General features: G+C 35.8%; 1 protein-coding gene across 6 annotated transcripts in view; it reads right to left on the bottom strand.

Annotated features, from left to right (window-relative positions):
• Positions 1-12,431, bottom strand: part of GRB14 (growth factor receptor bound protein 14) — a 104,059-nt gene that overhangs the window by 42,833 nt on the left and 48,795 nt on the right. For 2 of the 6 annotated variants that reach the window (XM_064661034.1, XM_064661035.1), the window contains exons 9-14: positions 12,109-12,189; positions 9,773-9,889; positions 9,618-9,675; positions 9,439-9,526; positions 5,828-5,921; positions 992-1,951 (exon numbers count right to left, since the gene is read on the bottom strand). In XM_064661034.1, the coding sequence (XP_064517104.1) occupies positions 1,805-1,951; positions 5,828-5,921; positions 9,439-9,526; positions 9,618-9,675; positions 9,773-9,889; positions 12,109-12,189 (585 nt within the window). In that variant the 3' untranslated portion in view covers positions 992-1,804. Of the gene's footprint in view, positions 1-991; positions 1,952-5,270; positions 5,347-5,827; positions 5,922-9,438; positions 9,527-9,617; positions 9,676-9,772; positions 9,890-12,108; positions 12,190-12,431 lie in introns of those variants that run through there. The other 4 variants (XM_064661036.1, XM_064661039.1, XM_064661038.1 and 1 more) reach the window with 4 other exon arrangements.

The following is a 12,431-nucleotide window of genomic DNA, read 5'->3' as shown; positions in this document are numbered from 1 at the left end:
AGGCTTTAACTAAAATGGTATTTTTCTGTTAAGTACAATTTGAAATTTTGTTTGAGGTTTAAGAGTTAAATTTATTAGACTGCAAAGAGTTTTACAAGGCATTCCTAATGTAATGAGCTTAGGCACCACATATGTTGCATCTTTGGTACACATTAGAAAAAGCAGCTTTTTTAATGAGCTTTAAAGACTGCATATGCATACCAGAGGAAAAGGTCAGTGATGTGTGGATCAAGTCAGTAAATTAAGTATCACAGTATTATGTTATTATGCCTGCCTTCCACAGACACACAATAATAAAACCATAGGCTATAGTTACCATACTATTCTAATGCTTCCATCTACATGGCCTTGACAGCTTACACACACTGGCACTGCTGTGCCTCGGGTCCAACTCACTCCATCCCTTGCCCAGGCCTCCTTTACCTTCTCTGCCCAGAAACTCCTGCAGCAGCACAGATGGTATGCCTGACAGTCAGAGAACCCAAGCAAGCACAGGAAAGGGGGCTGGATTCGGTGTGATGGCCCATCTTCAAATACCACCTTTTACCATACAGAGATATCCAGGACAATGTCCTGAACCCTCATAACAAGATCAAATCTCTTGGACAGCAAAGCATCAGGACATCCAGGGATGCCTCATTCAGTTCAGGCCCCATTGCACTCGAGTTTTTGTTCAAGGATGCAGCAATATCATCTCTCTTTCAAAACACAGATATTAAAAGTATTTCTAATGCTATGGTCCCAAATTTGACTTGGTCTACCATCTCAGTTCCTTTTAGTTGGATTGTTAGATACTTGGTAATCTGCAAAGACTGGTTGACCAATAGCTGTACTGACATTTTTATTTTGTGATAAATAATAAAATAAGCTAGAAACTGAGTGCACATACACTTTCACAAGGTTTTCAGCAGAGTCAAGCCCACTGAATTTATTTTTATTTGCAAGTATTGTAAATATTGTTAATTTGCAAATATTAAGACATTACCTTTACTTTAAAGAGTAACTGAAGTTGATTCCCTTCTTAACTGTGCAACAATCCACAAAATTTAAGAGGTCTCTCTCTCCCTCTCTCTGTGTCGGAGACTATAGGTATGCACTAAACCATGTTATGCACTACATAATAACTTATGCATGTTTATACATTCCACAGCCAAGAAAGTGACACTCCTGCTCTGTACAAAGATATAGATTTAGTCATTAGAGAAAAAAAAATCCTTTAAAATATTACAACAATAATAGCACAACTCAATACAACTGAGCAGTTATAAGTGGTTTTAATGATTTTTTCACTTTTTGGATATGATAATCCTCAAAGTAGCATTCAAAAATATAGTGCAAAATATTTATTCATTTTATTTACAAATAAAATGTGCAGTTCAGCTTCTTAACCTCACCACAGTAAATGTTATTCTTTTATGTGATGAACAGAAATTATGAGAAACATTTATAGAGACAAAAAGTTAATTTTAAACCTAAGAACAAAGATCTTCCTTCAGTTATATTTTTGTAGGAGATAGACAATATTTTTCAAAACTGTTTTCAGTTGAAAAAAAACCCAAAGTACAAGACAGCACTAAAGAATTACATAGGAAAGAACGGTTTTTTAAAACCATAAAGTTAATTTTGCTGTGACAATCACAAAGCAAAGTTCTTATCTATATAGAATATAAATTTTTTTTGCAGCTTAAACATAGAATCTTTACAATGTAATGCTTTTTGCCCCCTTTTTGCTATACAAATTGCCTCTAGGGGAAAAGTATTCTAGTATCTTCCTTTCCCTCTGATGAAACAACAGATGCTTTGGTTAAAGAGCAATTCGTGCGCAATAGTGTTTTAACTTGCAAGGCAGAACTCCTTTATTAAGTTGGTAGAATTCCACTAGCTGGATGAGATCAGTAAATCTGGTATGACCATCATCAAGGGTATAGAATAGCTTCCCATCATCTTCCAACTGTAAAAATGGAAAAACAAGATTCAATAAAATCCTCTTTTGCTATGGTAGTTCTTCCTGATTGGAATACTTGTTTGAGAAGTGTTCTTAGAGACCAATATATTCACAATATTACGGCTACTGAAAGAAGGAAAAATACAGTGATCATTCACACCAACATCAAAAATAAATGACAGAAAAATAATGCATTTTTTAACACACTTAAAAGGAAAGAACAGTTAAATAAATAAAGGAATATTCTTTCTGCACTAACAATGCTACTTTATGCTTTGGAATGATAGCTGGAGTTAATACGAACTCTGAGTTTTTACACAGTGACACAAAACAACCAAGTTTCAAGTTACTCACAGATTCCAACATTTGCTCCATTCATATTCCATGATTTTCTATCACTTAATTCATAAGGTGTGATGAGGCTACACACTAGTGCACTGAGGTGTGCTGGATGGTATTAGCTGCACAAGACACTGCCCATCACAAAAGTAACATGCTTGATTTAGTAGGATGTTTTTTGTTGTAGGAGAAAAAATTGCTGCAGTTCCAAATGCATGTATTAGATACAGGAGAGAAAGAAGAAACTGCAAAAGATTCCTTTTGACTTGTAGATGCTTAAAAATTTACAATCAGTATTTCCCTATTCTAAGTTACTGAATGTTAGCTCTTGCACAATTAGGACTGTGCTACTGACTGTATAATTTCTTGATTGATTTCCTCTACTACTAATATGTCTAATATCAAGAAGCTTTAGTGGAAAAGCAACTAATTAATATTCTTGTAAATAGAGGGTAAAAAACTTCTTAAACTATTTTTAAAAAGAAAAGGGAAAAAAGTACAAGATTGACAGAGTAGTGAACAGAAGATGTTGAAGTAGGGCTAGCATAGAGTAGCAGATGGTGTGCTAGGGAAAGATGCAACTACCCTACTTGAGTACAGGCGAAGGGAGAAGATATAATTAGCTCTGCTACCTGTAGTTATGATTTCTTATCTGCAAGCAGCTGTTGAACTGCTTATGATGCCTGGTTATTCTACTCCTTTCTACCATGTCTGGAAGTAGCTTGTAATTTCTTTATTCTCACTTTGGTCAGACCAGGTCAAACACTGCTAGTTAAGGAATTACCAATGTGTGTATGTGTAAATTCCTGTGCTCCAGCCAAGAACCTGAAAATGGATTATCATTCATTGGACTTTCCCTATGCATGCAATTTTCCTGCCAACTGACAGCAGACGAGTTAACAATTCAAATGTCTAGGTTCCTCCTCCAAGTTAGTTCCAAACCTTGAAATGAATACCAGGCAGATTGCTAATTCTAAAGCTATCAATATTTTGCAAAGTAAAAAGTCGTATCAAAGTTATGCTGTCCAGGAACCTAACAACTTCTGCAAGCTAAGAAGGCTCTTATGAGAGAACATTTATTGGAAAAAGACAGTCCCAGAACTGTGTATCAATTCTCATTTTTTCATATGTACTACAGAAGAGCTAATTTAGGGATAGACTACACTGAAGTTAACTTGTATAAGCTCAGAGTATAAAGGCTGAAAAACACAGTAAAGGATTCTGAACGTATCCCAAAGGTTTTCTTTTGAACTTTTTACAATCAATTCGCTACCACCCACCTGCAACACCTCTTGCACAGGTTACCAGTGTTAACATGAAGTACCTGTTAACATGGGTGAAACTTGAACTAGGCAAGCTGCATGCCCTGCCTAAAAGGAGACATTTTTTAAATGCAGTATAATCTGAAGCAACCTAAAACACAAGAGAAAAATAATGCCATTTGTTTATTTACATTTAGTAGGAAAGTTTGTCTTCTCAATGACTGGAAACAGGCAAGATTTTAGAAGAACAGTGGAATTTGAAATTCAAAGAGGTAACCCTGATCTCCAGCTAATAAGCTATGAATTTATTGCAGTAATACAAAATGCCTTGTTTCTTAGAAAATAATCATTTCATTTAGATTAGCAGCAACTGGAACCAAAACCTTCCCCTCCTCAAGGAATAATTTTCTGAACTCCTTCAAGAGCACTGTTCTAGCAAAAATAGAGCATGTGTAAGTCAGGCTATGGAGAACGGCATGAGGGTACTGAATGCAACTGGAAATTAAGTGACAGAAAGGAACTGGAACATGCCTATGTTTGGGGGACAAACAGCTTCCATACCCACATACTCTCCCTGGACTAAGCTGTTCTCACTACAGATTTTTTTTTTCTGGTTACTAGCATAGGAGAAATTGCTTTACTTAAAAACCAATTAAAAAAAATTTCCATCAAGTAGGACAGGTTCTGCAATGAAGTGGTATAGGTCTTCTCAACCAACAGTATGGTGAAATGTGACCCAAGTGTATAGACAAAGAATATATCAAAACAAAGAATTCCTGGTTCCTCCAAAGATCCCACAACACGAGAGCGAGGTTTTAGCATAATTTTTTGAAGGGAAAAAGAGAATCATTCATTTCAGAGAAAACTGAAGGTAACTGCAGCTTCCTGCTACATCTGCTCCTAGAAAAGAGAGGGTCTGTTTCCTGATAGGGAAAGAAAAAGTGGTCTCAAATTTGAGAGTTAAATGACATCCTAACAAAGCAGAATCATACACTATTTCTATGGAGTTCAGGATGTTTTCTAAATCTAACAACACTTATCCCAAAGTAGATACTAGAAGTTACTGCAGTCAATAGAATCATAGAGATCTTACACCTGGGATTCTTATCACAGACCATATATAGATGCCTACATGGGATCCAAGGCATAGTCATCACTTTTGGATTAAGGACTCCTCCATTGTCTTTGTCTAAACATAACAAAATCCTGGACAGCTCTTTTAACTAAACTGATTTGCTTTTTTGCTTCCAAATAATGCTTCAGTCTTTTATTCTACAGGAACTTTTTTTAAGGGAGGATATCAGCTACAAGCCCTAGGCAAGGCATACAGAAATGTGGTGAATGATCACAGGGGATCAACAGACCAGAAACAAAAAAAAATGCACCACCACACAAATTTCTACTGAGAAACAGCAGAATCTCATAGAAACTTCAGCAGGAAGAAACATGGATGCTAGAGTATTAAGTGGTCTGGAAGAAAGGTTCTTGTGAAGAGAGATGAAAAAGCTATGGGTCTGCTCAGTTATGTCAAGCATCTGTGGCCAAAACACATAATGCTTAAGTGCTTCTCATCTCAACAGAAGCAGCATGTAAAGAAACCTGCACAGACCACCTTGTGAGAGAGTGGAAGCAATGGAGAAGGCTGGCTATTCTGGCAGAACTGGACAGTATGTTCGATGAAAACTGATAAAAATATGATTCCAGTTTAGGAAATTTCAGCTTACCTACAAAGTAGATGGATTAAATAAAGATATCAGTTTTTTGGGGTTTTTTTTACAAAATTGTCCCGCTGAAGAAGACCTGGACATGAATATATCATAATAACATGAATCAAGAACAGAGGTCAACAAAATATGTTTGACTACAAATATTGAAACTATCCTGAACAGATGACTCAGTGAGATATAGACACACATCGTAGACAGTCTAAAACAGATGACTAAGAAATTGTGCACATACTGAAAAATGAAAAGGCAACATGACCTCTATTAATACATGATTTTTATGACATCAGGGTTGCTTCTATTCCTGTTGAAATAGATTTGTCTGTTTTTTCAAGAAACTTTTTTGGATTTCATACTACTAGTCAAGCTTTAGAACAAATCAAAAGCAAAGCTCAAAAATGTTCAAGTCTACAAGAGAATACTAATTATATTTAGTGATACAGGTTTACATCTTCCATAGAACGGCAAAAGAAAAAAAAAATCCATCGATACTCTATCACAGTTATTCAATTGTTTGATTTTACAACTGCACACATAAACTGAAAAAATTTACTTACTGGTACAATTTGAAAATGTTTTATTTTTAATCCATGACTCAATGACAATACAAATGTTTTGGGGTTACTTTGGCTATCACGTACCAGGAATACCCTAAAAGAGATTGAAAATTTTCACAGTAAGATCACTTGAAATCCTTTTGTAAATATCCAGTTAAAACTGTTTGAAATTCATTACAGTAAGTATTAGTGAAAAGCAAAAATAATATCAATTACGCAAGTTAGGCTTTTAATCTGTATTTCTTTGCAAATGTGTCACTGGGAATACTTTCTCTTAAATTCTTCACCTTGTCTATTATGTGAAAAACATGCATTCTCAGAATAAATGACACTGTAGGCGTTAGTTTTTACACTGCATAGAATTACAATGCATCTCTTCAGACAGAAAAGCACCCTCAAAGTTTGTGCTTTGAACAAAAATTTTTTTTGGACTCTGACAGTTATCGAAATTGCAAGCGTTATAGGGAAAATTCATAGGTAGTTAAACAGGAATTTTACAGAAAAGGTAATGAGAGACATACCAGAATGTTTTCCACATCTGGCCAATACTCATAAACGCACATTCACTTCTGCACAGCACCAAAATTCCCACCAAGACATAGCTACATCCTGCTTGCTTTATGGAATCATTATTCAAATCACAACACTCTCAATGGCCAACAGTGCCACCGCAACTAGTTCACTGATAACTTATTCCAACCAGGACATCGACAAAAACACAATTTTGCTGTAATTGTGATAGAATAATCTGGTACAGGAAAGGATGATTATCAGTATGAGACAGTTTTCATCAAATCCCATGGTTTGGAATATCAGCAGAGAACAGTTTGGTGGACAGAGGGAAGTACCTGATAGATAGCTTTGTAGTGGAGAGAGTATGAACTGCTTGCACTGTGCAGGTCTGGAACTAACCAATGCATCAAAGAAGGGAAATAGAGAGGCAGCCACTGGCAAGCATGCTCCTCTTTCAGGACACAAAAGAAATGGGCAAGATGGACTTGCAGGTATCAATCAAGTGAGCATTAGTGAACACCTACTTTTACCCCACCACACACCAGAAATGAGAGCCCAGCTACTAGATATGAAAATAAAGAATTTCAGGCAAAGAAAGCCGCCAAAGGTTTACAGTGGATTTTCACTGACTATTGGCATGGTTCCAAAGTACCAATTTCATTCTCAAAGTTTGTTAAGAGTCCTACTTTTCCAAAGTAAGAAAATAGTTGGAATTAAGAAATTTGGAGTCCATAATCATTACCATTTCTATCAAAATCCTTATCCAGACTAATTTGGAGCTCTGATAGTAATTCAGTTATTCCAGAGGGATAACTGCAAACTCAGCATACGGCAGCACAAGTACAAGCCAGACGTCTCCACAGCCGCGGGCTCCGCGAGCTGGCTCGCTCTCACCACCTAGTGGCCTCTCAGCCTCTCCGGGACATGAAGGAAATTGTTCTGAACACAGTTACGACAGATTCTTTGCATTAAATGACACACAAAATAAACACATTGATTAGGATTTATGTTCCCACTCATCAGTTCTTTTAAAGTATATTTTCTTACTTTTTTCCTTAAGAGCAAAGATAAGCAACATTTCTTCTCCTTCAGATAAAAAAATCTTTACTCTTTTCTAACCTTATCACAATAGACCTACTTTAGTTGTCAAAGAACCTTTAAAAACTTTATTATGAAGAAAGGGTTGTAGTTCACAGGATCTTAGAAATGTTGGCTGGCAGGAGGTTTTTAGACATGCTGGATGACTCCAGACAGCTGCTCCCCAATAAAGTTCTCTGAATGACCAGTTGCATTTTCCATGGGCCTTTTGGTAATTCTGTTATCCCATTCATCAACCAGATGCTGATCAGTTCGCAATCCTGTTAACCATTTATCACTGAAAAGTCTTCAAACATCCTTTAGAGGGTAAAGTACAAAATCTACAATATTGCTATGTAAGCTTCTTTAAGAAAGTTGTTTTTACACCAGAACAGAACTTTATTCCTTCATAGGGTGCCTTAAGATGGTTGCTGTCCTTAATTCTGTTGTTGTTTTATCCAAATACTGAGGCAACTGTAGATCCTTTATATAATAGTCCCCTTATCTTCTATAAACTATCATGAACAACATATTTGTTGGTACATACGGTATTACATAGGCCCTACTACCTCTGTCATATATGCACAAGAACTCCTTGCTTGTGATCACCTTAAAAGGCTCAAGAGGGATTATTCTCCCTGCCTCCCCTCCCAGAACAGTGTCTTATTATTCCCATCATATTTCTGGTTATATTTCATTCTTTCGGCCCATCAAAAAGCACAGCATTAGTCACATACCATGTATTCATTACCTCATTGTAACTCCTGAATATGTATCTGACAGCATATGAGAGCTCATACTATCTGTGTTCTAATCAGTTCTAGACAGTCCTCACAAGAGTATCATCCTTCCCAAGAAGCACAGTGCATAACTATGAATAAAGCCAAGAATATCATGTAAACAACACTGTACTAAACTAATGCTAACAAGGTATTCACTTGCTCATTTCAAACACCATTGCTCTTTACTCGCCAAATCTCCTGGGTTTCATCTACTGTGTAAGAAATACACTGGAAGATTAGTAGGCCTGGAATGACATCGTGCTGAGAAATACATGGGGGATGCAACCCCATGTCCTGTCCCTCCCATGTAAAAAATGCAAAAATAAATGCAGAGTACAGAATCGGTTTCAGGATGATTAGCCAGGTCTAAAAACAGGAGCCTTGAAATTAAATAATAAATAAAAATACAAAAGCAGAAGACCAATTAACAATCCTTGCACTGAATATGACTGGGTTTTTCCCCCTTTCCTTCTCTTCATAATTTTTTTCCCTGGAGCCCTTTCTGTAGATGTAGAAAATAGTATTACAACATACTTAATCTAAAACTGAAGGAATTTAACAAGCAATCTGATGTTCCAGGTACTTAACTGGAAACAGACTCAAAGAAACAGAGTTTTACGGAATTACTCACTGAATGAAGGAGGTCCAAGTTTACTTTTAATACAGAAGTAAGGACAAAAATACAGGAACGAAAACCAGGAGGATTTGAACATAGAATACCTGCTTACTTCGTAATTTTTTTAAATTAATACTTAAATGAGAGAAAAATAAAAGCCTTTATCCTAGTGTTTATTGTTTACTATTAAAGCAGGATACAATTTTTAGTCAATTCACGAGAAAAAGCATACTTTTTTTTCAACGTCTGTCCCAGCACAGTTCATCTCAGAATAAATCTTTTCAGGCTTACTTTCATTCTTTCATCACTAAGAGATACAAAAGACACTAGTGCCAAAGTTGACAGTTCCCAGAGAATATTGTGCAAATACAGAGCTCAAGTGCTTGGCTCTGAGCGGACATAAGTAATCGGTCAGTGACAGAATCGAAGTCTTAGATCACCACTTTATTGCTTCCAAATGATATAAAATAGAAAGCAACAGATCCCCAGATAGCCCTATATAAAAGAATATTTTATTCCTACTAGGTTAGTGCAAACTTTTCCTTCTTCCAACTCCTCTCCAATAAAAAGGAATTGTTCACTAGGAATATGTCTCAAAAAAGCCATGTAAAGAATTAACTTACCCATCTACAAGTCCATGCTGCAAAATAAGTCTCTGAGCCTCTTCTCTAGAGATTTTATGATGAAACCATGACTGAGATCTGTGTATAGCTATAGAAATAAAGATCTGTGAAAAACATTCTCCTTTTACTGAAAGAACCAGTTATTGCATTTCTCTAGCAATAAATTAACTCACACATACCCATGTTAGACATGGCAATAGGACTACCATGTGAGTTGAGTCGGAGACACCCTCTCCTCTGTATAAGAGAGAAGTAAAAACATGATTTCAAAGCTTTTCTGTTAAAAAAAAGCAAATCAGAAAATACTATTCTGATAAAGTAAAGGTGTTTATACCCGCCATGCTAATCCTTCTTCAACTGCAACTGAAAGGGCTTCCGTTGGATTTTCTATAATTCTGCTTCTGTGTCCTGAGAAATCCATTGCTACTAAAGAATTTTCTGAAATGCTTCTCTGCAACAAAGAAAAATAAATTTAGTTTGCTCATTTTTTACAAGATCTATCATTAAAAGTGAGCTTCTGAGAAAACACTATGTTTTGTAAGTGATGTTTCAAGTATCAGCAGTGTTTCCCATCAGAGCCAAACTCATTTTACCCCAGGGAGCATTTGTGATTCCAGTATGCTGCTGCAAAGCTCAATTTTACAATGTGGCAGGACAGACCATCTTTTTGCATTACTGCAATGGATGATAAATACATCGCTTTACCATAAACTCTATTTATATTTTTAACTGTAACTAGCCCTTTGCACATCAAAGCAAGTCAGGAAACTGTAATTCAGATGTCCAAGTAACAGAAAAAGAAGAAAAAATATAAAATTCTTATACATAATGATCAAATATAAAAAGATTCAAAATTTCATTATAAATGTCATAAATTTATATATTTGATATATAAACTTCCACTCAGATTTTACCAGATTTAAGCATTGAAACCAGGAATTTCTATTGAGTATAACTTCTATTTTAATACATCCCTTCTAACTCCTATCACAGACTCAATAACTGCAGCATCAGTTATGAAAAAAAACTTGTGTTTTTTTCTCTCAGTGATAACAGAATAAAAACACTGAAGTCTGACAAAACAGTCCTAAAAATCACCAAAATGTTTCTCAGAAACCAAAGTTTACAAAATCAAGTTTCATATGGATTGTAACAGCTCAAATGTTGGCAGGCATTGGAATATCTAATAGCTAAAAGAACATTCTAGCACTCTACAAGTTAAAGTAACATCTGTACACAAGAGGCCCAGATTTCTGTAGGGTTAGCAAAACTTCCCAGTCCCAAACCAAAGCAGCTCTGTTTTGTTCTTGCTTGGTTACAAGCATGAATACAACTAGAAATGGAAGAGCAGTTCTGTAGCTCAGGGTAATTCCTGATACTCTAACTAAGGTCTGTAATCTCTGATACTCTAACTAAGGTCTCTCTGAGTAACTGTAACCTGTAAAGAACTTTGCAAAAGTAAAAAACCAAGGATAAAATATGAGAAAATGTTTGCCTCCAGCAAAGTGGAAGGAACTCTTTGTAGCTGACGTGGTTGAGAGTTATTGAGGAATGTGAAACATGGAAGTGGCTCCCTTCTGAAGTATGTTCATTAGCGTGTGCACTTAATCCCCAAGTTTATTCAATATGCTGTTTAATTTGTGAATTATACACAAGTAGAAAAGCAGTGCCATTGTTAACAGTGCTTACATTCTGCCTGTGTTAGAAGCTATGGGAGCTAAATGCACACAACAGTGTAAGAGGAGAGAATCAGTAATGGCTCCCAGATCCACTGTAAGAGCACAGCTGCCAACTGCAACAGCTTCACAGAACAGAAAGTAAAGACACAGTCAGCATATTAAGCACAAGTCTGAAGCCATGCTTATTAGCAATACTACTGAAAACTATTTTTGTGAATGTCTGTAATAGCAAATGAGGGTTTTATGCATTTTACCAGCAAGAACTATAATAAAAACTAAAAAAAAAATCCGCCATAAAATCATTGTCACAGGTCCCTGCAACAAGCAATTTTTATCCAATTTAGCCAAAAAAAAGAACCAAAAGGGATATAAATCATCCATGAAAAATTCTGAAATCAAATGACTCCTAAAGAACTGGGATATTATAAGTTATTAAAGAAAAAGACAATTCCAACTATCTGACTGAGGAGATGGACACACAGAGGCTGTTTTTTCTCTATAACCCAGTCCTACCAAATTATGATCTTACTCTGAAGTCCAATCAGTATTACACCACCTGAAATTCATCTCAAGTACTTAATATTTTATATTTAAAAAAAAAATTAAATACGAAGTATGCCAAAGAGAATTTTTTACAAGTTGTTTATTCATCATTTACAGCATGTGTAACCTTAAACACTTTACTTCTCTTTTAATGCATTTATAGTTCTGTTGCTTTTTTTTCAAAATCCTCTTTCCATTCTTTTTGACAGCAGGAGATTTGACAAAGGGGAAAAGCCTTTTAATTGCTCTGAACTATCCAATTTCTCTTAAGTAAGTAAATTAATTAATTAGCTCTCTAGTCAGCCCTGACAGCCCTAAAGATTTCAGCAAGCATTCGCACATGCAAGACTTTGAAGGACCAGGTCAGTAATATAACTGACACAAGTTACTTAAAAACAGCATGACTGCAGAAACATGTATTTATTCATGGAGCTACTGTGGGACATACCATAGGTGTTAAATTCAAAGGGCTGCAGCCACTTCTACCTTGATATGGTTGCATGTAATTCTGATACAGCTGCATCCCATACTAAAACCAGAAAATAACATGGTTAGCATTTCAAATTATAAACTTAAGCCAATTAAGCTTTTTTTTCAGATGTAAAAGATAACATATTTTTTTCTTCACCGTTAGAAACCAGGGACAAACGCTGCTAGGATAAGGAAGTGTACATCCTCATTGTTGCTCCTGCCTTTATAAATGTACATTCTGCATTAAATACTACCCATTTAACATGCCAACTTACCTATTCCTATTTTGTCACAAACACA

The sequence above is a fragment of the Pseudopipra pipra genome, chromosome 7 (genome assembly GCF_036250125.1).
Source record: "Pseudopipra pipra isolate bDixPip1 chromosome 7, bDixPip1.hap1, whole genome shotgun sequence".
Taxonomy (NCBI): domain Eukaryota; kingdom Metazoa; phylum Chordata; class Aves; order Passeriformes; family Pipridae; genus Pseudopipra; species Pseudopipra pipra.
The sequence above is the reverse complement of the archived record's forward strand: the minus strand, read 5'-3'. Positions and strand labels throughout refer to the sequence as shown.